This window comes from Perognathus longimembris, chromosome 25 (assembly GCF_023159225.1).
Source record: "Perognathus longimembris pacificus isolate PPM17 chromosome 25, ASM2315922v1, whole genome shotgun sequence".
In the NCBI taxonomy this organism is placed as follows: Eukaryota; Metazoa; Chordata; class Mammalia; order Rodentia; family Heteromyidae; genus Perognathus; species Perognathus longimembris.
Genome location: NC_063185.1, coordinates 8,105,154 through 8,131,135, shown reverse-complemented (window position 1 = coordinate 8,131,135; position 25,982 = coordinate 8,105,154). Strand labels below are relative to the sequence as shown.

Genomic DNA, 25,982 nt, shown 5'->3' with positions numbered 1-25,982 from the left:
TGGGTCTGATTATTTGGAGCGGGAGTCTCGAGGACTTCCAAGGCTGCCTTCAAACTGGGTCCCTTGAATCTCGGCCTCCTGAGCAGCAGGGATTACAGGCGGGGACACCAGGGCTCAGCAAAGAAACATTTCTTGAACTGGCTTACCACGTGCATTAGGGGGGGAGGGGTTATAAAGCACCGGGTGTCCGCAAGGAGCATTTACGGCCTCGTTCTGGCATTTCCTTCCTAATATCCTGCCGTGTTCACGTCCTTCACGATCCGCGCAGGGCTGGAACCGTGGGTTTTGCAGTGGGTAGGGGAGCCTTGACCAGCTGGGACGGACGGGGCGGGGCCGGTCTGGACAGCCGACTAGGGCCACGCCGGCCGGTCCCGCCTCTCGCCAACTGCTTCCGGGTCGCGGCAGGCCTCGTTTCCGGAGTAAGATGGCGGCCACGGAGGAGGAGCGGCTGGCGGCGGGGAGCGGGGAGGGAGAGCGGCTGGACTTTCTGCGGGACCGTCACGTGCGGTTCTTCCAGCGCTGTCTCCAGGTCTTGCCCGAGCGCTACTCTTCGCTGGAGACCAGCAGGTGGGCAGCGCGGGGCCGGCGGCGGGGCGGCAGGGCGGGGGCCGCCGCGGGCCGTGGGCCTCGACCCCGAGCTTCGGGCCTCCAGCGGGCCGCCGTCCCCGTTCCCGGGTGGCCGGAGCGTTGGGCAGTCGGGAGGCACCCGGAGCCGATAGGGCGGGGCTGACCCCGGGGCCTGCAGCCCGCACCGAGGGTGTGGCTGGGTGGGCCACGCGCGACCCGGCGACCGAGGAAGTCGGGGAGGGGGAGGGGCAGAGGGCGGGGAAGGGAGGCGGCGCGGCCGGGACCCTGATTTGGGCCCCTAATTTGAGCCTGCTGAGCCGCCCGGCACCGCGCGGGAACGCACCGATTCACGTTGCCCCGGGTGTCTCTTCCCCCTCCCCTTCGCGCTCTGAACGGAGCCTCTGGGGCGTCTGCTGGGCTGCCCGGCCGGTTCCGTCCGGGGGGATTTACAGCCGACCCCTGCCCACACCCGGTCAGGCGACGGATTCCCGCGGTAGGGACTGCAGTGCAGCGCCTCGAGACGCGCGCGTCCTCGCATCCTGCGGGGTGCGCGGGTACTGGCTCGTCCCCCACCAGCGCCTGGCGCCCGGTACCTGTCCGGCCATTTATTTGCTCAGCGCGCCCGTGAACCCCGTGAGGGCAAGCATCTTCTCTAGTCGTGTTGACCTCCTACGTCAGGGCTGCCCTGTCCGGCGTGGCATCCTCTAGCCACGCTGGGCTATTTATTTCCGTTTGAATTAACGAAGTCTAGAATCCTTCCTTGGAATCCACCAGCACATTGCGAATGCACCCGACTGGCCAGTGGCCTTGCTACTTCCTCTTTGTGGCATTTGCCTCCTCCCACTGAGTCCCGTTGGAAAGCAGTTCACTAGGCCCTTGGGTGGTATCTGGCGTATTAAAGGCTCTGAAGTGTTGCAGAATGCTGTGAGCTAAAACCCTTAAGGATGATCGGATTCCTTGAAAAGAAAACATTGATATTCCTTTCTAACAGCCGGTACTAATTGGCTAGCAGATTCCATCCCTGTCTACACCTTAACATAAGCTTTCTAGGGCTGGGGTGTATCTCAGTGACAGGACCCTGCAAACGATCATTCCATATTGATACTCTTATGGGGATTACTTTTATGTGAACTCCCAAGCATTTGAATAAAAATCTGCCCTTCATTAAATTGTGTTTGTCGGTCACACATTGTTTACAGCTGTAATTACAGGTCTTTGATTTTATTTTCAAAATGCCATTGTTTTGCTATGTAGGCTTCCAGGTTCACAACCTAAATAAAAGAGTAGAGAAATGGTATGACAATGAGTTGAATAGTTCATTTTTATTGTAGTCCTAGGATCTACACCGACCATTGTGTATTACAGGATAGCTGTGTTGCACCCTGGTGCATTATTAAGAGATAAATAATTATGTATTCTTTGGTCTCCCTCTGTGTTCTCCTGCTGGAGACCAGCTCTTTCTATGCAGACTGACCAGCTCACCCAGACTCCCCAGTGCCAGGCGTTTGCCACAGCGATGGCCCTTGTCTTATTTAATGTATGGTAGCTCACACACTGAACTTTTGTTTGGTTTTGCTTTTGTTGCCAGTCCTGGGGCATGAACTCAGGGCCGGAGCATTGTCCCTGGCTTATTTTTGCTCAAGGCTAGCACTCTGCCACTTGAGCCACAGCGCCACTTCTGGCTTTTTCTATATATGTGGTGCTAAGGAATGGAACCCAGGGTTTCATGTGTAGGAGGTGAGCACTTTACCACTAGGCCATATTCCCAACCCACACACTGAATTTTTAAACCATTTCTAGTTCCCCTATGGCTTATTAAAAAAAAAAAGACAAAAACTGGATGGATCACCCTGGGTAGGTTTTTATTTTATATATATAACATATATAAATATGTATATATATTTTATATATATTGTGTCTGTGTGTGTGCTTGGTTGGTTGGGTTTATTTTGGGTTTTTTTTTGTTGGTATGGGGTTTAAATTCAAGGCCTCTTGCTTGTTCGGTGTTCTTGCTTGGTGGCACTCAGAACAAATGTTTTTAATTTTCTATGACCGTGGCTTCATGAAAATATAGGTTGCTATTTCATAGGAGGTTTTTCTTCTATATTAACTAAAGAAAGGAATAGAAGACCTATTCTGAGCCAGGTGTGATGGTGTAAACCTACACAATCTAGCTATCAGGAGGCTGGGGTGGGAGGATCACTAGAGGCTTGCATGGTGAAAGACTCTTTTAAAAAACAAGAACAAAAAACCTCAACATTCTGAGAAGTAGGAATTCAGGAAAGTAGCCATCCTGAGGCGTGAACAAGAACTGTTGTGTCAGGTTGGAGTGGCACTTTGGGAACCCTGACATGCATGAATTGACCGTGTTCACAAACTTTGGGTCTTTTGCTTTGTTTCACCTCCTTTCTTTACGGGTGTCCCTGAGGGTCTTAGATCTCAAGCAGGGACATGGCTAAATCATATTGCAGTATTGTAAAGTTATGAATAAGTGACTATGTTAAAAAAAAATAGAAATGTAGGCTGGATACAGTAGCTCACACCTACATAATCCCAGCTGCTAGAGAGGTGCAAGAGGGTCTTGGTTCAAGGACAGCCTAGGAAAAGAATTAGAGACACTTTATGTCAACAAAGAAGCCAGATACTGTGTAGCTGTGGTCACAGGTAGGTAGGAAGTCAAAAGCAGGGGAATTCAATTGTCCATAATGAAGTCCCAATTTGAAGAATAATGTAAAATAAAGTACAAAGGGTGACTGGCAAGGGGCTGGGACAGAGTCAAGTAGAACAGTGCCTACCTAACATCGAGAGGGCCTGAGTTCTACTCCACTTCCACCAAAGAAAGAAAGAAGTTCAAATAAAATTGTCAGCACTGTGAGTGGAAGAGAGTGTGTCCACTGAGAGGATATGAAGAGTTCACATCTGAGTTCACGCACCAGCATGCAGATCCCAGCAGGTGCTTGTGGTGAATGATTGAAGTTGTGTGTGAATCTAGGATTTTAAGTATTATTCATTCATAGTTTTCAGCAGCTGACTCATCTGTAACTATTTTTAAGCTTAGTCACACATCTTTACAATTACTTCATGTGGGAAGCAATTTTTGTAGTATCATAAATTCTTAAAAAGAAACATTTACTGAACATCTAGTGCAGGCATCATGAAACAGAGTCAAACTTCCAAACCAGAACCAGGTCGCGTTTATGCTCTGTGGACTCATCATCTTCATTTCTAGTGTGTTTTCCTCAGGGAGTGCCTCCAACCTATGAGTCCTGAGGGCAACTGTGTCCTCTCTCTAATCCAGTCCAGTCTAGTGTGGGGAGTGCAGTGAGTTCTGTCTTGTCCTAGTCAGGCCCATCTTCACCATGAAGCTGTCACCCCAGGATCAGGGCCTGGCGACTCAACACTTCTCAGTGTATTCTTCTCAGCGCTCTGAGAAAACGTAAATGCTAGGATGTGCGACGCTCTTGAGCAAGCAGAAGCAGGCCCTGTTCTAAAAATATGGAAGGGGAGGAAGAGATGAAAAAGTCTCCCAAGTATGCAGTGTGTCTGGACCTTGGAGGTCGTCTCTCCCATCTTCACAGGAAGAACACTGAACTCGGGAAATCTGCCGCTCCCCTTGGATGCATCAGATGACTCTGGTCACAGGACTAAAAACTGGGGTCCCAGCCAGGTACCAATGGCTCATGCCTGTAACCCTAGCCATTCACAAGACTGAGGTCTGGGAATCAAGGTTTGAAGCCAGCCAGGGCAGGGAAGTTGGTGAGACTTTTATCTTCAATTCACACCTAAAAGCTGGAAGTATAGCTGTGGTTAAAGTGGTAGAGTGCCAACATTGAGCAAAAAAGCTAAGGGACAGCACCAAGGCCTTGAGTTCAAGCCCCAGTACCTGGACCAAAAAAAAAAGTATAAACAAAACCTAGAAGCATAACTGCTTTTACCATATTAGTGAAAATTGACCTTTTTATATATTCCCAGTCCGCTAAAGCTGATTGTACTGATTTTTAAATCTCCTTAGCTCTCAGTTGCTTATGTACTGGCATCAGTGGATTCATGGATGCTTTGGTTGAGCAATGTTAGTTCCTTAGCCCTTAAATCTCTTTTTTTTTAAATTAAAGGTTTGATGCTTTTAAATAAAAAATCGTTTATGTTTTGTTTTGCTTTGGTAAGGTGGAAGTATTGTTTCAATGATTGCAAAAGTAGGTGTGTGTGTGTGTGTTGCTTTTCTGAGGCAGCACTGGTTCTGTGGCTTGATGGTTAAGGTGGTGTTCTGCGTTTTTTCTTTTAGGTTGACAATTGCGTTTTTTGCTCTCTCCGGGCTGGATATGTTGGACTCCTTAGATGTGGTGAACAGAGGTGATATAATAGAGTGGATTTACTCCCTGCAGGTCCTCCCCACAGAAGACAGTGAGTGAGTTTTTAGCATTTTATTTTTAGTATGGCTGGAACCTGGCGGGGCATGTCAGTATTGACTCAGGCTGTGAATGTGTTCTGTGCCTGTGCTTCCCTTGTAACGAGAGTGACCTGGCATCCCGGGGTCAAGTGGAGAGTTACACCTGTAGCACGCTGTGGGCACCCCTCACTGATAACTGCTGATTGATTATTTGTGCTTGCTCTTTATGTATGACTGACCTATACCATTGGCTCCCCTTGTCATTCCCCACCATTTGTTTTGTCTCTTCAGTGTGACACACACTCTGCCTTTCGGTCTGTCCGGCACTTTTCTCCTGATCTTTATGTTTAATTAATATTTTTATGGTTTCTTAGCACTCTTCAGCCACTTTTATACTTAAAACTTTGGTGGTTTTGATTGATTAAATTCCAAAATTCAGGAAGTTCGTGATCAGCTGAAGGTACACTTAAAAAAAAAAAAAAAAGAAAACAACTCTGGGATGTTCTCTTAAGTGTAGCCTGCTCTGGCCTCTGCGTCCCATCCTCGACATGGGGTGGTGGAAATGCCAAGGGAATAAAAAGCATGAAATGAGATTTGTGCAGTTTGTGTCAGTGGCCACCGCCGCTAGTCTTGGGAGAGCCACACATCCTAGCTATTTGGTGCAATGGTGGGTAATCATCTCTAGCTCATCCAGTGGCTTGTGATAATTAAATATCTAGGACTTTTATGTAGAAAGAGATCTTGTCTTTTGTCAGATATAGCCTTGGAAATGGTTGATAGCTTTCTAGTTTATTCTTGAAATCCATAGTTGTTTTTATACTGCTTTTTAAATCTAAACTTTGTAAATTCTTGTTAAAAACGATTCAGCATTCTGAAGGTCTATCAGAATTTAATGTATCTAATCACCTTTCTTACAGAAAACTAATTAGGATCAAACAGTGACATGGTTTGTCTGATCCCTGGGGTATATCCTGTAGTGCTGGCTAGTTGAGAAGCTAAGAATGGGAGGATTGTGGCTCTGGTCCAGCCCAGGCAGAAAAGTCCGGGAGACTCCATCTCCCCGAAAGGAGAGCTGCATGGGGTGGCCCACACCTGATCTCAGCATGTTGGGAAGCCTAAAGTAGATGTTGGCAGGTCAGGTGCGTGCCTTGGGCAGGAAGCAAAGCCTTATCCTTTAAAGAGCCAGTGGACACAGGGCTGCAGATGTGGCATTGCTTCAGCATAGCAAACCTGAAGGCCTGAGTTCAAACCCTGGTAGCAAGCCCCCCCCCAAAAAAAGAGCAAGGAAGTTAGAAGAGTTAAATAAACTATGACTTATGTAGTAAAGAAGTTGGCCTTTGTATGTACTGACCTGGTTTCTGTCCGTTGCATGTAATTCAATAGTGAGCTAAAACATAGAGAGAGCTGGGCATGGTGGTGTGTGCTTATAGTCTCAGCCTACCAGGGAGTCAGCAGCAGGAGGACTGCTGGAGCTCACTGAGGAGTTCAAGGCCAGTGTAGGCAACACCGTGAGGACCCATCTAAAAAACATTTTAAAATGTTGAATGTAAAAAGTAAAAAGCTTTCAGTGTTGAATGTCTTAAATTAGAAAAAGCCTTAGTTAAACTTTCAAAACAACAACAAAACAAGATAAAAGTTACATGGCTATATACAAAGAGTGGTTATTTTTGCTCAGGGCACACAGCTCCCCCACCCCCACCCCCCACTACGAAGGTCCTCAGGTCCACAGTAATATGGCTAGTTAATGCAGGAGTCAAGCTCCATTCAAGGGAGTGTTCTCATTTCTAGTCCGTTGATAGTCTTTGTGAGAATATATTATACTTTGCCAGAAAACCACGCGGACCCCCAGGTACAAAAAACAAAGGAATGGTTTATTGCCAGCAAAGGGACTGGCCAGACCTCTTCTCACAAGGGAGAAGTAAGAAGAAGTGCCTGCTATTGTCTGAGGTGACCTATATAACCTGGGGGTTTTGGAGATGGAGACCCCAATGTGGACATGTGATCTAGGGGCTTCATCATGGCGGCTAGGATTTATGGCTGCTGCCCAAATGGTAGATAAGGGTCTTGCAGCTGCCCAGGTGGGATCTTGTTGCCTTATATGTTGATAATTGCCCTGAAGGAATGCTACCTCAAGGTAAAGGGGGTGGAGGCTGATCATTTACTGCCCTCACCAAATGGGCCTAGTGTGGCCTAGGAAAGGAGGGTGCTAAGCTGTGGGAGAGGAGGCTACTAGGCCAACAGTCTTATTATGTAATACTGATTCAGTGCAATAGGTGATATTTATCATGTGTGTTTTTCTTTGAGATACAGATTTTATCATGAGAATTCTGAGGCTATCTTATGACATGAAGGAATGATCTGGTCCTTTTTTTTTTTTTAACATACTATAAAATACTGGAATTGGGTGATTAGAAATACTGAAAGGTAGCTGGGTGCCGGTGGCTCACACCTGTAATCCTACCTACTCAAGGGGCTGAGATCTGAGGATTGTAGTTCAAAGCCAGACTGAGCAGGAAAGCCCGGGAGACTCTTCTTTTTTTTTTTTTTTTTTTTTTTTGGCCAGTCCTGGGCCTTGGACTCAGGGCCTGAGCACTGTCCCTGGCTTCTTCCCGCTCAAGGCTAGCACTCTGCCACTTGAGCCACAGCGCTGCTTCTGGCCGTTTTTCTGTATATGTGGTGCTGGGGAATCGAACCTAGGGCCTCGTGTATCCGAGGCAGGCACTCTTGCCACTAGGCTATATCCCCAGCCCCCGGGAGACTCTTATCACCAATTTACCACCAGAAAACCGAAAGTAGCACTGCAGCTGTCTCAAGTAGTAGAGCACTAGCCTTGAGGAAAAAAAGGCACAGGGACAGCGCCCATGCCCTGAGTTCAAGCTGACAAAAAAAAAAAGAAAGAAATACCAAAAGGTACGATTTTTAATGTTTCATTTTCATTTTTCAGTAGGCCTTTCAGACTTGTTCCCTTTTAAAAAAGCATGTTTACAAAATGTGTTGCAAGTACAACTTCATGTGGCTAACCCAAGCATATTGCATATTAAATTATTATTTACCAATCTTAGAATCATAATATATCAAGAAGTCTTTGTGAAGGAATTCCTTCATTACTCTAACAGTGTGCACCCATACCTAGTTATGTGTCCGCTAGTTGCACAGATCTTTCATGGTCTAGGTGTCATCCTAAACTCTTGACCTCCTAGTTTGTTGAAAGAAATACTGTGTTGCAATACAGTGTTTGTGTTGATCCCAGTATACCTGTGATGATGAATAATGGTAGAGTTTGGCATGAGCTTGGCATTGGGAGGCTGAGGCAGGAGGATGGCACTTGAGGCCAGCCTGGGCAAGCGATGGAGACCTCATTTCAGTAATGATGATGTCCATGGTATGGTTTGGGCCTGGCCTGTATATGTTCTTGATACATTGTATATTGTATATATGTCTACCTGACCTAGAGAAGGGAAAGAAAAACAGGACGTAAGATATCACAAGAAATATACACACTGCCCTACTATGTAACTGTACCCTTTTTGCACAACACCTTGTCAAAAAAAATTGTGTTCAATTGATAAATAAATTAAATTTAAAAAATGTTTGTAACATACACTAGGTTTGTTTTTTTGTTTTGTTTTGTTTTTGGCCAGTCCTGGGCCTTGGACTCAGGGCCTGAGCACTGTCCCTGGCCTCTTCTTGCTCAAGGCTAGCACTTTGCCACTTGAGCCACAGCACCCCCTCTGGCCGTTTTCCATATATGTGGTGCTGGGGAATCGAACTGAGAGCTTCATGTGTAGGAGGCAAGCACTCTTGCCACTAGGCCATACTCCCAGCCCGCTAGGGTTTTTTTGTTTTGTTTCATTTTGTTTTTTGCCAGTCCTGGGGCTTGAACTCAGGGCCTGAACACTGTCCCTGGCTTATTTTTGCTCAAGGCTAGCACTCTGCCACTTGAGCCACAGTACCACTTCTGGTTTTTTCTATATATATGGTGCTTAGGAATCGGCTTCATGTATAGGAAGCAAGTACTCTACCACTAGGTCATATTCCCAGTCCCTATCTAGAGTTTTTTTTTTTCTTTTTTTTTTTTCGGTCAGTCCTGGGCCTTGGACTCAGGGCCTGAGCACTGTCCCTGGCTTCCTTTTGCTCAAGGCTAGCACTCTGCCACTTGAGCCACAGCGCCACTTCTGGCCGTTTTCTGTATATGTGGTGCTGGGGAATCGAACCCAGGGCCTCATGTATACGAGGCAAGCTCTCTTGCCACTAGGCCATATCCCCAGCCCCTATCTAGAGTTTTTTAAGTTGTTATTTTTAAGGAGCTGTACAAAGGGGTTCCAGTTGTATAAGTAAGGTTATGAGTGCACCACTTCTTGGGCACTGCCACCCCTTCTTTCAGTCTCTCCCATCTCCTCCTCCTGTCCCTACCCGCGAGTTACATAGTTGAGTTCTTGCATAGTGAATATTGACTTCCGTGACTGCATTTATTCACTCCTCTTCCCCTTATTCCTGTGTCACCCTCCAAAAAAAGAACTGCTTTCCCACCTGTCCTGATGGGCGCGTGACTGAACTCCAGTCACGAGAGGTAGGGGGTAGCTCCCCACTTGAGAGCCTGTTAAGCCAACTTCACTGTTCATTAGCAGTGCACACACAGCCTGCTGTAGGTTCTTCTGCCTCTAAAAGGCTCGTTTTCTAATGGTTGTCACACTGCAGAAACATGCCATTGTGTCTTGAAATAGGTAGGGAAGAATGTGTGAATAAACACACAGAGTGCTAACATACAAAGAGTTTTCTCTGGCTGTTGCTTGCTCATCTGTAAAGAAGCAGTGGGTTAAAGCAGTAAGCACTGCAGACCTGTTATGTTACTGAGTGATCTTTTGAACATGTTTTTGTTCACCCTGGGCTTCTGTTTTCTGTCAACCATCTAGATCACAGGGCGAGTCACATAGAACTGTGAGAGAATTCAGTGTGCAGTGGGTAGGCTGTGCATAGGAGAACATGATAGTAAGAAGTCCCTGCGCCCAAGTGCCCTGAGGAGGTCCCCATGGAGCACCCGCAGTGGACAGACCCACACCAGCTGGGTGGAGAGCACGAGAAAGTGTCTGCAAGAATGCATAAGTAAATAAGGAGTGTGTTAAAGAAGTGCATTTTTTTTCTAGGATCAAACCTAAATCGCTGTGGTTTCCGAGGCTCTTCCCACCTGGGAATCCCATTCAACCCTTCCAAGGTAAGTTCCCACCCGGGCATCCCATTCAACCATCCAAGGTCAGCTCCCATCTGGGCATTCCATTCAACCATCTGAGGTCAGTTCTCAACCTGAGCATCTCATTTAATCATCCAAGGTCAGTTCTTACCCGGGCATCCCATTCCACCCATCCAACACATGTAAGGTCAGTTCCCACCCGGGTATCCATTCAGCTATCTGAGGTCAATTTTTCCTGGAGTCTGCAGCAGGAGTAGGGCGTATGGACTGAGTAAACCACACAGACAGATAAGGCTTCCAGGCTCAGTTGTGCTAAACACTGTCCAATAAAGTGTATTACAAACTAATAGCCACCTATGGGAAACCTTCACCCCCTACCTGGAACATTTTTCCTATACATGTACACACAGGAAATTACTCTGTTAAAAGAAATGGAATGGGGGCTGGGAATATGGCCTTGTGGCAAGAGTGCTTATCTCGTATACATGAAGCCCTGGGTTCAATTCCCCAGCACCACATATACAGAAAATGGCCAGAAGTCGCTCTGTGGCTCAAGTGGCAGAGTGCTAGCCTTGAGCAAAAAGAAGCCAGGGACAGTGCTCAGGCCCTGAGTCCAAGCCCCAGGACTGGCAAAAAAAAAAAAAAAAAAAAAAAAAAATGGAATGGGTCAAGTCAGTAATCCTAGCTACTTGGCAGAGATTGGGGGATTGTGGCACCCTGGGCAAAAAGAAGTTCATGAGGCTTCATCTCAGCTGATGGCAGGGTACAGAGATAGACTATTTTATTTGTAGCCAGTTTTTCAGTTCTAGCTTATAAAATTTATGAGACTTCATAGGTTTTTCACCTATATTCTTTTTGTTGTTGTTGTTGGTCATGGGGCTTGAACTCAGAGCCTGGGCACTGTCTCTGAGCTCTGTTGCTCACTGGTACTCTACCACTTATGGTGGTTAATTGGAGGTAAGAGTCTCATGGACTTTCCTGCCCAGTCTGGCTTTGAACTCATTTCCTCCTGCTTATTATAGGTAGAGGCCTGTAAAAGAGCACCTGGGCTCTTTAATTTTTTGTAAATGGTGATTACTACTGTAATATCAATTTAGATTTCTCCTATATAAAAGAATTGGGGGGGGCAGGAGGGTCAGTTGTGGGGCTTGAACCCTGGGCCTGGGTGCTGTCCCTGAGCTCTTCAGCTCAAGGCTAGTGCTCTACCACTGTAGCCCACAGCACTATTTCCAGTTTTCTGGTGGGTAATTGGAGGAATCTCATAGCCTTTCCTGCATGGGCTGGCTTTGAACCCCGATCCTCAGATCTCAGCCTCCTGAGTAGCTAGCATGACAGGTGAGAGCCACAGGTGCTCAGCTAAAGGAATTTGTCTTATAAATATTTTTATTTAAAAGATTAAGTGATTACCTATAAAATGAACTGTAGGACTTAGTGGTAGAGCGCTTGCCTAGCATGCATGAAGCCCTGGTTTCAATTCCTCAGTACCACATAAACAGAAAAACTAGAAGTAGGGCTGTGTCTCTAGTGGTAGAGCGCTAGCCTTGAGCAAAAAGAAGCCAAGGACAGCGCCCAGGCCCTGAGTCCAAGCCCCTGGACTGGCCAAATAAATAAGTAAAATGTACTGTAAATGAAAATTATATATAAAGTTTAAATAATTTTGAGTATCATAATTCCTTCCATAAACTTGATGTCTCAATAAGATAAAATTTTAAATTATGTAGTCTGGATTTGTTTTTGGTTTTTTGTTTGTTTGTTTGTTTTTTGCCAGTCCTGAGCCTTGGACTCAGGGCCTGAGCACTGTCCCTGGCTTCTTTTTGCTCAAGGCTAGCACTCTGCCATTTGAGCCACAGCGCCACTTCTGGCCGTTTTCTATACATGTTGTGCTGGGGAATCAAACCCAGGACTTCGTGTATACAAGGCAAGCACTCTTGCCACTAGGCCATATACCCAGCCCCTGGATTTGTTAATTAATGAAGTGTTTTGATTTATTAATTGACATAAAATTGATTTTGAATTTAGAATCCTGGAACAGCTCATCCTTACGATAGTGGACATATAGCAATGACCTACACTGGCCTTTCGTGTTTAGTAATCCTTGGAGATGACTTAAGCCGTGTAAACAAAGAAGCTTGCTTAGCCGGCCTGAGAGCCCTGCAGCTGGAAGATGGAAGGTAGGAGTCACTGGAAATCCCTTTAGTCGGAAAGGGGTGTGTGTGTGTGTGTGTGTGTGTGTGTGTGTGTGTGTGTGTAGGTGTGTAGTTCTTGGAATAACAAAGAAGAACATACTGCAGTTGATGGTTCGAGGATCATCACATGTTCTTGTTAAAACTCGGAGGATCTAGCTCTGAGTGCTCATCTGGCACATGCAAGGCCTGGGTTCAACCTAGCACCACCACAAAGAACAAAGAACCATGTAAAAGCCCATTGCATACATAGTTAAGTGCTTCATCAGAAAAGTCATCCTTCATCCTAGCTACCTGGAGTGCAGAGATCAGGGGATTGCAGTTTGAGGCCGGCCCGAGCAAAGACCAGCTCGAGAGACTCCATCTCCTGGCCAGTAGGCATGGCCTATGGCCCTCAGTGAGGGGAAGCACCCCAGCCCAGGCATAGAAGCCAGAGCATACCTTGCCAATAGCCCGCACACAGAGTCTGCAGGCATGGTTCAGGAGGTAGAGTGCCTGCCTGCCTGCCACACTGGCTAAGTATGAGGCCCTGATTTCAATGCTTAGGTGGAATGAGAGCAAGAGTAATTTCATTTCAATGAATGAGAAACTGTCTTGAAGTAAACATCCATTTAGTGTGAGCTTCCTGCTGGTGTGAGAGAGGGCACACATGGAGTGCTGTGTGCTCCATGTTGGCAGTTGATGCTTTGCCCATGGTCACAGTGGCAAGCGCTGCAGCAGCAGAACTGCCTGAGGAAGACTGCAGACAAACCCACCACGTGCTCTATCTCTGTGCTCTGTCTGTTTTCAGACGTCCTTCATCGTTGCTTATGAATAAACAGTTATGCAGTGCGCACTGTGACTCGAATACTAAGTATGCAGCAAAGCAACCGATGGCTCAATTAATAGCCCTATACACTGGGGAGAATTTCCTCACAGCAGAGCAATGACTTACTGCCTAATAGTAGGTTTACCTGCTGCCTTCCTGCCTCGGCAGAACCATCCCTGTGCCACGGCTTCCCTAGTTGGGAGTGGCATCATCTGTACAGGGCATCACCACATTGGTGTGCAGGAGCTCCGGTCCAGAGCTCTCCAGTTGATGGCCAGTAGACATCGTTTTATATCAGTTATCCTAGTATGTCATACAAGTAGCATAGGATTTTTAAATCACTAGCAGAGACACAAAGTCGGTATTTTAACCCCCCTATAAAAATATCTGTCCATTGTGTTATTAATAGAACATCGTATTGTTCCTTTCAGTTTCTGTGCTGTTCCAGAAGGCAGTGAGAATGACATGCGGTTTGTGTACTGTGCATCCTGCATTTGTTATATGCTCAACAACTGGTCGGGCATGGATGTGAAGAAGGCCATCAGCTACATACGGAGAAGTATGGTGAGCGGTATGGCTGCCACGACGTGGGGTATTGTTGCTGGCATGTGGTGTGTGCATTAATTAAGATTGCTTTCCTTTTGCACCCCACAAGTAGACACCACAGAGCTCGTTGTACCAGAAGAGCAGATTCAGTCCTTGGCCATGAACATAGAATACTTGTGTGAGTTTTTTGATCTAACATTCATTTTCAGGAAAATAGTGTTTTTCTCCCAAACTATGAATAGTAATCTTAGCCAGAATTATATATGCTCTGGCTTTTTGTTTTTTTGGTGCTAGTGTTGGGGCTTGACTCGGGGCCTGGGTGCTGTTGCTGAGTTTTTTTCTACTCAAGACCACAGATCTCTACTTATGGATATTTTTGGTTTCCCTCTTGGAGGTAAGAGTCTCACAGGTTTTTCTGTCTGGGTTGGCTTTGAAGTATGATCCTAAAATCTCAGTCTCCTGAGTAGCTAGGATTACTGGCGCCCAGCTCCTTGGTTCTTTTTTTTGTTTTGGTTTCGGTTTTTTGTTGTTGTTATATAAAACTGGAACAGGCTGGGAATATGGCTTAACGGTAGAGTGCTTGCCTAACATGCATGAAGCCCTAGGTTCAATTCCTCAGCACCACATAAACAGAAAAAGCAGGAAGTGGCGCTGTGGCTGAGTGGTGGAGTGCTAGCCTTGAACAAAAGGAAGCCAGGGACGGTGCCTAGGCCCTGAGTGAAGCCCCAGGACTGGCAAAAAAAAGGGGGGGGGTCTGGGAATATGGCCTAGTGGCAAGAGTGCTTGCCTCCTACACATGAAGCTCTCGGTTGGATTCCCCAGCACCACATATATGGAAAACGGCCAGAAGGGGCGCTGTGGCTCAGGTGGCAGGAAGAAGCCAGGGATGGTGCTCAGGCCCTGAGTCCAAGGCCCAGGACTGGCCAAAAAAAAAAAGAAAGAAAGAAGAAAAACCAAATCTGGAAGGATAGAGCTGCTTCCCTACAGTTATCGCTTCTCAGATATGAAGTTTGTAGTGTTCTAGAATAGAATATTTAACACTTGTTACTTCAAGCTTTAGCCAGTATTTATGAAAGGAAATGTATGTGAATTCTTAGGGAAGTGGAGCTGGTTTTAAATGACTCTGGGACTATGGGTCCGATTGTGTAGGAACTGGCACTCTGTTTAAAAGGCTGTGGAAGCCGAGTCACCTTGAAGGAATTCAGATATGCATTAGGAAGGCGGGGTGATGTGTATTGACTTTTCTTGTTGGTGGTTTTGTCCTATTTGATGTGTATTGACTTTCCTTGTTGGTGGTTTTGTCCTATTTCTGTTGACTTGGGTAAGGTGATGTGTTGCCAGAGTTTTCTCTGCAAAGCTAGCATCTTTTTTCTCTTTGTAATTATTTAGAGCATCTGGAAACTATAAATATACTGTTGTGAAACTTCTATCTGTGTCTTAATGTGCGTTTATGGTTGTCTGGCCCTGATTGCCATGCAGTTGAAATTCCACATCCTCTAAACTCTAGTGGTATAGGTTAGAGAGACTGTATTGTCAGATTTGATTTTGATGTCCATTGAGTCTTAGATGTAGCAGCTGAGAATCTTTTCACACAAGCTCCCAGTGCTCTTAGAATGTTCCCTTCATTCTCTCAGCCCCTTCTTGCTTCCCAGCATAAGATATTCCAGTTTCATCTGGAGTCCTCATCCTTGTTGGAGGACGCTATCTGGAGTGTGCACATTGTGTCTCGGCCCCATCTCATTAGACAGAGCTAGAAAATGTATGGACATTCTCCCAGTTAACCATCACACAGAGACACACACAGGTGTACCTTGTCCATCCATGTACATAATCCAGTGCAAGAGTTCTTCAGTTCTTAGTCTGACACTAGAGTGTTCATGTATTTTACCTCTTTACTATGCTTATATGGATGGTATTTATTTGAAGTCGGCTTCAGGTTGCTTTTATTTGGATTCCCATTTCAGGTAGTTGCTCAATTTAGATTCCCCCCCCACTTAGTTGACCTTCATTTACTTAATGTATGAAATGCTGGCCTGGTTCTGAATATTAAGACTGTAGAAGAGCCATGTTCAAAGAGGTGTGATTATCCCCCCTTCCACCCCCCCCCCCACAAACCTTCTACCCCCCGCCCCCTCCCATGAGTCTCCACACGCTCAGGAAGACTTCTTACTGATTTGTCCTGTTATCTTCCCTGTGTTTCATCATCCCATGGAACAATATAAAAATATATTTATACATATCTTATTTCTCTTTTCTTACTTAAAGATAGCATACCACTGACTTTCCTTTTTTCCCCCACTGAGCAATATACCATGAGAATCCCTTGCAAATTCATGTTTTCCTTATTCTTTCTGTTAAAGTTGTAGTTTCTCAGGTGTCCCTTAGTGTTTTCAAGTATTCTATATGTAGAGCATGTATTTTCTAGTTGTGAACATGGTGTGATTCCTTATCTAGTGTCACTGTTGTGTGCTTCTTTTTTTTTTTTTTTTTGCCTGTCCTTGGGACTTGAACTCAGGGCCTGAGCACTGTCCCTGGTTTCCCTTTGCTCAAAACTAGCACCCTACCACTTGAGCCAGAGCGCTACTTGCAGCTTTTTCTATTTATGTGGTGCTGAGGAATCGAACCCAGGGCTTCATGCATGCTAGGTGAGCGCTCTACCACTAAGCCACATTCCCAGCCCTGTTCCATGCTTCTTTCATCTTTTCACGGTGCCTCCTTAGAAAGGAAAGCACACTGCGCACTTCTCACTGAATGACAGCACCACAGCGCTGTGGCAGAGCCACATTTTTCACTCTGCATCTGCAAAGTACACAAGGTGTGAAAACTGCTGACAGTGATGGCATTGATCACTGATCTCGATGGCCTTGGTTATTTACATAAGGATTTCTGGACCATAGGGCTTACTTATACTTTATTCAGTTGAAGTCAATATGCTGTGGTTTACTGTAATCTAAGCCATTTGTAAATTTACCCCAGGGTGACTAGTCTTGATACATGCTAGCTCAGTGAGGGCAAGGTTGCCCGTGCCCTCCTTCTCAGGGTGGGCTTTGTCTCCAAGCAGGGCATATGGAGGAGGCTCTGCCCTCCCATCCGTGCCACTTCCTCCTTCCCAGCTCTTAGCAGAGACCACGGCTCTCAGGAACTATGCCAGAGCTGGCTTGCCAGCATGTGATGTCTCTTCCTCTACAGGCAGTGGTCTGGAGCTTGACCGTGGCTTCTAAAACCACAGGTTTTCATTTATTTTCCTTGCTCTATTTTGATTTTAGAGGAATTGTGGGGAGAGGAATGTTTTATGACCAGGGTCCTTATATTTTCAGTCAGCCAATACATAGGAAGTGCAAGGGAAGTAAGGGCCAGAATGCTGGGGTAGAAGTTGAATCTGTAGACATTACCTTTGACCAACTGAGTCTCAGAATGTGCCTCTAGTATATGCACTTAGGAACTTGGTTTGGTAAAGGAGACAAGGCTAGGTCCTTGAAAATGGCTAGTTCTAATTCTCTGTGAAGAAAGAAGATAGAGTAAATAAAGAGATCAAAAATGGGGTGTTAAGTTCCTCCTGTATTCTTCTCTGTAAATGAAGCAGTGTTTTCTTTTTCAGTCCTACGACAATGGGCTGGCACAGGGAGCTGGACTAGAATCTCATGGTAAGAATCAATGAACATGGGTGGTGTGGTGTCCTTTTGCTTCTTTAAATACACTGCAATATCTTCAGCACAGTTCTGTGTCAGCTGTTACTGTAGCCTGATGCATGTGCTTTCTTTCCTGCTTCTCTCTCCCATGCTGCTGTTCTAGTCATTGGCCATTACCAGGCTGTTCAAACCCGCATGCTCCTACAATACCTCACATTAATCTGTTCACTAGATAGCTTCCAATTATTTTACATTTCATTATGTTTTGTCAGCACAGCATGGGAGAGTTCTGTGCTGAGTTGGTATTTCAAAATTGTCCTTTAAAAATTAGATTTTACTGTTTTCAAGGTTCATTTAACTCCCCCACCCCCAACTTGTGCAGTGTTTTCCCGGCATCTTAGTTATGGGCTTTGATTAACAGGAGGATCAACTTTCTGTGGCATTGCCTCTCTGTGTCTGATGGGGAAACTAGAAGAGGTGTTTTCAGAAAAGGAGCTGAACAGGATAAAGAGGTGGTGCATCATGCGGCAGCAGAATGGCTACCACGGAAGACCCAACAAGCCGGTGGACACTTGCTACTCCTTCTGGGTGGGAGCGACTCTAAAGGTGAGAGGTCACACGGGAATGGCCTTGTTCTCCCTTCATTATGATTAAACTTAGGCTCATTCTCTTCATTGAGCTACTTGCAAATGGCCGTCCTTACACAACACCAGCCATCTAGAACTTGAACTCTGTGGCTCCATGTAACTTCTGCAGAGTGGTTTGCCCTTGCTTCCCTAGAGTCATAAGTACATGTTACTGCAACTAACCAGTGCTTGGTGTAGAGGAAGTTTCTTTCTGGAAGATATACCAGTGAAGATTTTGTGGGAGCTGTTAATCTAAAACTTCCAGCTGCTTCATGGCTACCACCTATAATCCTAAAAATATGAGTAAATGGCACTTTTAAAAATGATGAATTTGTTGAGTGTTTTAGAAAAGTTATGGGTTGAGTCTACATCAGTTTGGCTTGATTCAGAAGAAAAAAGTAATGGGTCAGGAAAAGGAGAATAGATTTGGTAAGGAAATACAAACTTTGGGGCTGAACATTCTTCACTGAAATAGAGAAACCAATCCATAAATTCATATGGAACAGCAAAAAACTTAGAATAGCCAAAGCAAATCTAGGCAAAAAAAGCAGCGCAGGAGGTATCACAATACCAGACTTCATGCTCTACTATAGGGCCATCATAACAAAAACAGCATGGTATTGGTATAAAAACAGATTGGAAGACCAATGGATTAGAATTGAAGACCCAGAAATAAAACCGCACTCTTACAGCCAACTGATATTCGACAAAGGAGCTAAAGACAGACAATGGAATAAACATAGCCTCTTCAACTACTGGTGCTGGGAGAACTGGGCAGCCATATGCAGAAAACTCAAAGTAGACCCATCACCATGCACCAAGATCAACTCAAAATGGATCAAGGACCTCAATATCAGACCTGAATCCTTGAAACTACTGAAGGACAGAGTAGGAAAGACGCTAGAACTTATAGGCACAGGAAGGAACTTCCTGAATAGAGTCCCAGGGGCACAACAAATAGGGGAAAGACTCAACAAATGGAACTACTACAAATTAAAAGTTTCTGCACAGCTAAGGACATAGCCATCAAAATAGAAAGACAGCCAACGATATGGGAAAGGATATTTATCAGCACAGCAACAGACAAAGGCCTGATATCGGTCATCTACAGAGAACTCAAAAAACTAAGCCCCTCCAAGCCCGATAAACCAATTAGGAAATGGGCAAAGGAGCTAAAGAGAGACTTCACAAGAGAAGATATAAAAATGGCAAAGAAACACATGAGGAAATGTTCAACATCCCTGGTAGTAAAGGAAATGCAAATAAATAAAAACAACCCTGAGATACCACCTCACTCCAGTTAGAATGGCCTGTACTCTGAACTCAGGCAACAACAAATGCTGGAGGGGGTGCGGGGAAAGAGGAACCCTTCTCCGTTGTTGGTGGGAGTGCAAATTAGTACAACCACTTTGGAGAACAGTATGGAGGTTTCTCAAAAAGCTCAATATAGACCTACCCTATGACCCAGCCATACCACTCCTAGGCATCTATCCTAAACAGCAAACCCCAAGATATCAAAAAGGACATTTGTACTTCCATGTTTATCACGGCACAATTCACAATAGCCAAAATATGGAAATAACCCAGATGCCCCTCCACAGACGAATGGATCCAAAAAATATGGTACTTATACACAATGGAATACTACATAGCGATTAGGAATGGTGAAATATTGTTATTCGCAGGGAAATGGTCAGAACTTGAACAAATAATGTTGAGCGAGACAAGCCTAGAACACAGAAAACAAAGGGGCATGATCTCCCTGATATATGACTGTTAACAAAGGGAGACAGAGACAGTAGAGACCAAGTCTGTGAAACAAAAACTGCTTGTCAAATAGTATTCCCCACAGGATTGGGGCAGCGACCCAACAGTATGTAACTAAAACCAAACAATTACTCAACATATAAAGGTCAAAAATTGACCTCTCAGGGGAATACAATAGCTCAAAAGCTATGTATGTACTTTCATATAAGACTACTGTCGACATATGGTCTAATATCGACATTACATTTAAAGCCCTAGGTGAACTTTCTTGGGCGTGGCCACGTGGCTACTGTCTATATTCTTGGTACATTGTGTATTGTATATATGTCTACCTGACCTAGAGAAGAGAAAGAAAAACAGGGCGTAAGATATCACAAGAAATGTACACACTGCCCTACTATGTAACTGTACCCTTTTTGCACAACTTGTCAAAAAATTTGCGTTCAATTAAATAAATTAAAAAAAAAAAAAAAACTTTGGGGCTGAGAATGTGGCTTAGCAGTAGAGTGCTTGCCTAGCGTGCATGAAGTCCTGGGTTCCATTCCTCAGCACCACATAAACAAAAAGTCAAAAGTGGTGCTGAAGCTCAAGTGGCAGAGTGCTAGCCTTGAGCAAAAATAAGCCCGGGACAATGCTCAGGCTCCAGTTCAAGCCCCAGGACTGGCAAAAAAAAAAAAAAAAAAAAAAAAAAGAAGAAGAAGAAAATACAAACTTGGATTGTTCACTACTTTCAAGTACTTGAGTCTGCAGAGTTGCTCTTAACTGCCAGCACAGCTGAAATGTGAGCCAGATGTTAATGAATTTTTGTCATTTCAGCTTCTGAAAATTTTCCAGTACACTAACTTTGAGAAGAATAGAAATTACATCTTGTCAACTCAAGACCGCCTTGTAGGGGGGTTCGCCAAGTGGCCAGACAGCCATCCAGGTACGAATCCAGAGCAGTCCCCCTCCTCCTCCCCTTTCTTCCTCCTCCCCTTATTTCTTTCTTTGCTGGTCCTGGGGCTTGCACTCAGGGCCTAGGTACTGTCTCTGAGCTTTTATGCTCAAGGCCAGTGCTCTACAGCGTCGCCTTTTTGTTACTTTGGTGGAGATGAGTCTCACAGACTTTCCTGCCCAGGCTGTCTTTGAACTGGGATCCTCAGATCTCAGCCTCCTTGGTAGCTAGGATTACAGGTGTGAGCCCCCAGCACCTGGCTCCAATAGTTTTTTTAAAGTGTCAGTGAATGCTGGCGTAAGCGCAGGATATTTGTAGTGCAGGCGTGGGGGGAGGCGGGCATGTAGCTGCTGACAGTGTTCTGTGTCTCTTGTAGTCGTACACACCAGCTGGTTCAAAGCTAGGAAAGAAAGGTCTTGAGTGCTGCAGACCTGCTGTTTTTTGCCGTGTTTTCACAGCCGCTGTATAGCGCCCTCGGCCAGCTCTAAGGCTCCCGGGCGAGCACTGCACTTTGGTAGATGAGAGGGCCTTGTGATTATCCCACAGCCAACCAGAAGGCACATTTGCACGATGGGCAAGAACCAACATGGCACCACATGCTAAGAGGGTTGGTTTTGCTCCTTTTATGTAAAACGGTGATGATAATTTGATGCTCTAGGAGCTGTCAGAAGTAAAGTGGGGGTACAGTGTCATGATGTTGAGAATCAAAGTATGATTCAGTGGTACAGTACTTGCCTCATCTATGAAAGGCCCTGGGTTCAATCCTCAGCGCCACGGGAACAGTCCTGGAGCTTAAACTCAGGGCCTGAGCACTGTCCCTGTCTTCTTTTTGCTCAAGGCTACCCTACCTCTTGAGCCACAGTGCCACCTCCAGCTTTTTCCGTTTATGTGGTACTGAGGAATCGAACCCAGGGCTTTGTGCGTGCTAGGCAAGCGCTCCACCACTAGGCCACATTCCCAGCCCCCCACAGGAACATTTTTAAAAAGAAAAAAAATTTTAAATACAGAGTTAAAGCCATTGATTCTACATTTGTAGCAAGCAAAAGGAAAACTCCACTTATCTAAGGCTCCACTTTACTCCCCTCCCCTCATGAAGTTTTTCTTTGATAATTCATGTTGATGGTATGTATTTTAAAATTAGTTGTTTGAGACTTAGAGGAAGAAAATATTTCAAAAACTAGCGTTTTTCTAAATGTGTTTTTAGTTTTATGTTGGGCTGCTGGATGCGTATTTCATCATTGTACAGAGAAGGCAACAGATTATAATTAAAATCACCTGCCTTTCAGATGCTTTGCATGCGTATTTCGGGATCTGCGGGCTCTCTCTCATGGAGGAAAGCGGGATCTGCAAAGTCCATCCGGCCCTGAATGTCAGCACACGGACTTCGGAGCGCCTTCGTGACCTCCATCGCGCTTGGAAAAGCCAGGGCTATGCTCCAAGCTCCGTGCACGTTGAGACGTGACGGCGGCAGGCGGGGTCGTAGCACAGCTGTGTAGCGCAAAGTTAGAAGCCATGGGGGTGCTGAGAGCCACGCCAAGAGGCACCACTTCCGGATGCGGGTTTGAGCCAACAACCTTGCTACAAAGCTTCAAGAAAGCTTTCCTTGAAGTTTGAACCACAACCATAGATATTGTTTGGTTCTTAGATGTTTATACTGTATTTTTAAGAAATTCTTTGAGGCAAATTAACTATGGAGGTAAGTTATCTTTTTAAAACTCTTCAGTACAAATTATATCTTAAAATATGGACACAGATCTTCAGAACAAGTTTACACTTCACTCAGCATTGATAATCCTCAAGTGACAGTGACTCTTTAAGAATCTTGGCGGTAATGGTTAGGGAAAAGATTGCTTTCGTGAATTATGTGTCAGGATCATTCTTCAAAAGAAAATCCCATAATTCTTTTAGAAAAAAGAATGGCTTATTTTGTTTTATTCCTCTGTGCCAATTACACTTTTGTGGCCTATATAAATGAAATTAATTGTTTATAATAAGAATAAATAGGCGCAACTAATACTTTAGTTTTCTAAACGGAAATTGTTTTAAGAGGACTATTATGTAAATGAAAAGTAACTTGACTGATTATGGATGAGAAAGTTTTATGCTCTGTGAGTCTTTAAGACATTGCTGGGGTGAGCATCTATGTTTTGGGGTTTTGAATCTGAATTACTCAGCCTTTTGAGGGCAATGGGGAGGAGACACTTTCTTTTCTAAAAGGAAAGACATTGAGTGTTTTTATTTTTCTGAGGTTTTTGATACTGTAAATTATATTTGTTCTTTTATAACTAAGTAATTTTTAGCCATTTGGAGATTTTCTTCCTTTTTTAAAAAAAGAAATGTTATTGCTCTCAGTGTGTTAGCTGCTCTAATTTCAAATTTCCAGGTTGAGCATCCTTAACTTCAAAATTCAAACTCTGAAATGCTCTGAAATCCAAACTTTTGCATACCTACAGGACACCCCAAGTGTAAAGTTTCACAGACAAAAAAATGCAGGCATGCTGAGAAGCTATTCATAACTTAAATCAGCTTTGCATTTAACCTTGGATCCTGTGATGAGATACAGTGTTGATTATGGACAACCCAAGTCTTAAACCCTTCTGGTCTCAAGCATTTTGGATAAGGGATGCTCAATCTATAGTAATTTTTTTTTCTTTTCAATTTAATTAAGAATTCAAATACAAAAAGGAAACCACTCAAGTAAACTTAATGGTGCGGCTCCATACATGTCATTTCTCTTTTTACATTTCAAGTAAGTGGTAGGGAGCTAGAACCCTTTAGAATTTAAGAACTTTAATTTGCTTTAATCCATTGTTTTGTATTCATTCTGTTAACTATTGTCCTAAAGGAGCTGGGGTAGAAACTGCTGTACATGGGTAACCCACTCGGCAAACGCCACAGCCTTCACCCAGGAGCAGTCAGACAGGAGTCCGGTTCTGAAATGAGAAAATTTCCTCACCAGGGGAGCCGGGTTTATTCATCAGTTCTAGTAATAATAAAAAATTGAATGATTCCACAGACCTCAACAAAAACTAAATGACTAGTATCACTAAATATTGTATTTTTAATTTGCTTTCTAAGCCATGCCCTAAAAGAAAAATCCTTCTAAACGGAAACGTGGGCACTTGGACAAACAATTTGCTTATGATTGGCATGCTTAGTTTTAAACCTGATTTTACAAAGTCCTGAGTGTTTTGGGGGGGAAGTAGTGGTTAGTAAGAGCAGGTGATGGTATTATATGGTGAATACTTGCCAGCCTGTGCAAAGCCTGGCTTTGATCACCAGACAGGAAGAGAAGTTAAAAGCGTGATTAGAAATTTCCCATCAGTGGGAGAAAATGATTTTATTCTTTAGTTATTCCACTTGCTTCTATTTCAGTCCTGGAAAATTCACACATGGCCATATCAGGCTAAGTTATCACCTAGATACGGAGACCCTGGCCCTGGGATACACCAAAACCGTTCCTAAATTGCCATCTATGGTAGAAGTTAAGAGCAGTGAGATGAGTACCAGTAAGAGACCATTCATGACAGATTGACTCTAGTTGACATACTTGAGGGGCAAAGTTTCTTGTGAAATTTTAGGGACCAGTAACGGTTCACATCTCATAGAAAGCTATGGACCAAGAAATATTAGGCCCTTCAATTGTGGAAAAATTACTCCTAACCCGTCCAAATGTTTACTTGGCAAGGAAAGTAGTAATAAATAAATAATAAGCATCATTTCACATCTGTACTCTTTTTTAGCAGTAGTGGTACAAGGAGAAGAGAAATGTGGAGTATTTATATTTGTTAAATTTTTTAAGGAACCGTTTCCAAGTAATGGAAACCCAGAAAGTTCACTGAATATGGTCCACAATTGGAGAATGGTTAGCCCTGATTATTGATAGGCTTTAATAAGGAGATGCTCGGAGGTCAGATGATTTGAGTTCAATCCCAAGTCTGTCAGATGAACAGTGCCATCTTGGACCCACGTTTTACCACTGGTAAAATGAGGAAAATAGTAGGACAAACTCACAGGTTTATTGAGGATTAATGAGTCAGTAAACATAAAGCACTCAGCAGGGCACCAGGAACGCAGCGAAATCCTGATTCCACCGTCTGTCATATCATCATAAAGTTCTTTTTAAAGGCAGAGGTCTTACAGAGTTTAACCTCAGGGAAAGTGATGGCATAAGAATGAAGAGTGGAGGGGCTGGGAATATGGCCTACTGTCAAGAGAGCTTGCCTCGTATACATGAAACCCTGGGTTTGATTCCCTAGCACCACATATATAGAAAAGGCCAGAAGTGGCGCTGTGGCTCTAGTGGTAGAGTGCTAGCCTTGAGCAAAAAGAAGCCAGGGACGGTGCTCAGGCCCTGAGTCCAAGCGCCAGGACTGGCCAGGGGAAAAAAAAAAAAAGAATGAAGAGTGGAGGAACACGTTGGTGGCCAGCCATGCACATTGAGCACAGCGCCAGGCGCAGGGCCTTCCTGGGGACACCCACCTGCTTGGTTTCTGAGCTCCTGCAGTTGGAGAGCTCTGACACTGCCCGCAGCCCTCTCAAGAGTGGAGTGGACCTACGAGAGTAGAGCTGAGACAGAGAAGTGTCTACAGAGGCCTCATGCAGGTGAGCGCTGAAGAAAAGAGGCCTCCCCAGCAGCCTGGCCTCCCACTGTGGCTCTTCTCAGGAGATCCAGGCCCTGGGGGTCACTGCTAGACCTGAAATCCGACCCGGACAGGACAGGGCCACTGGGAAGGAAGCCAGTAGACAGAGGCATGGCCATGTGGACATGTAGGGGAAGTTGCCTAGAGCACCCCTCCTCCTCCTGAAAGCACAGACAGACTCACTCAGCTCAGAAGCAGGTAGGGACAGCACAGGGAGCTCAACAGGAGGCAGATGCGACAGAGAAAGAGGCACAGCCACTTACAGCCGCTGTGCACCTGGACTATTCCCCAGAAAGCTCAGCGCGATGCAGCTCCCAGGGGCCCTCGCTGGACACACAGGTGTCCACGCTCCGATTGCACATAGGTGAGTCGACAGTCACTAACTGGTAACCGATGGTTTGCCAGCCTCAGTCATCTCTTTGGGATTTCCATATGTGGAAGATGTGTGCATTATTTCCCTGTTGGCCCGGCTCTGGAAGGGAACGCAGGGCTCTGCTGCTAGGAATGTCTTGCTTCTCATTACACAGGTGCATTCGCTGTATGAATATTTATTGATCTCTATACACATTATTTTTGCAGTGCTCTGTATGTATGATCATATTTCAATAAAAAGACAGTAAAAAGAAAAGACTTTGTACACACGTGCATACATATATATGCACAACATATGTATATGTATGTATGTATATGTGAGTATACACATA

The 25,982-nt window shown here is 44.9% G+C and overlaps 1 protein-coding gene across 1 annotated transcript; it reads left to right on the top strand.

The window, feature by feature from the left end:
• The first annotated feature begins 346 nt into the window (after positions 1 to 346).
• Positions 347 to 24,139, top strand: Pggt1b (protein geranylgeranyltransferase type I subunit beta). Its single transcript, XM_048334120.1, has 9 exons — positions 347 to 567; positions 4,850 to 4,968; positions 10,099 to 10,166; positions 12,162 to 12,313; positions 13,565 to 13,697; positions 17,278 to 17,323; positions 17,730 to 17,914; positions 20,518 to 20,626; positions 21,922 to 24,139. The coding sequence occupies exons 1-9, from the start codon at positions 425 to 427 to the stop codon at positions 22,095 to 22,097; spliced, it is 1,131 nt and encodes a 376-aa protein (XP_048190077.1). The 5' UTR covers positions 347 to 424; the 3' UTR covers positions 22,098 to 24,139.
• The last annotated feature ends 1,843 nt before the right edge of the window (positions 24,140 to 25,982 follow it).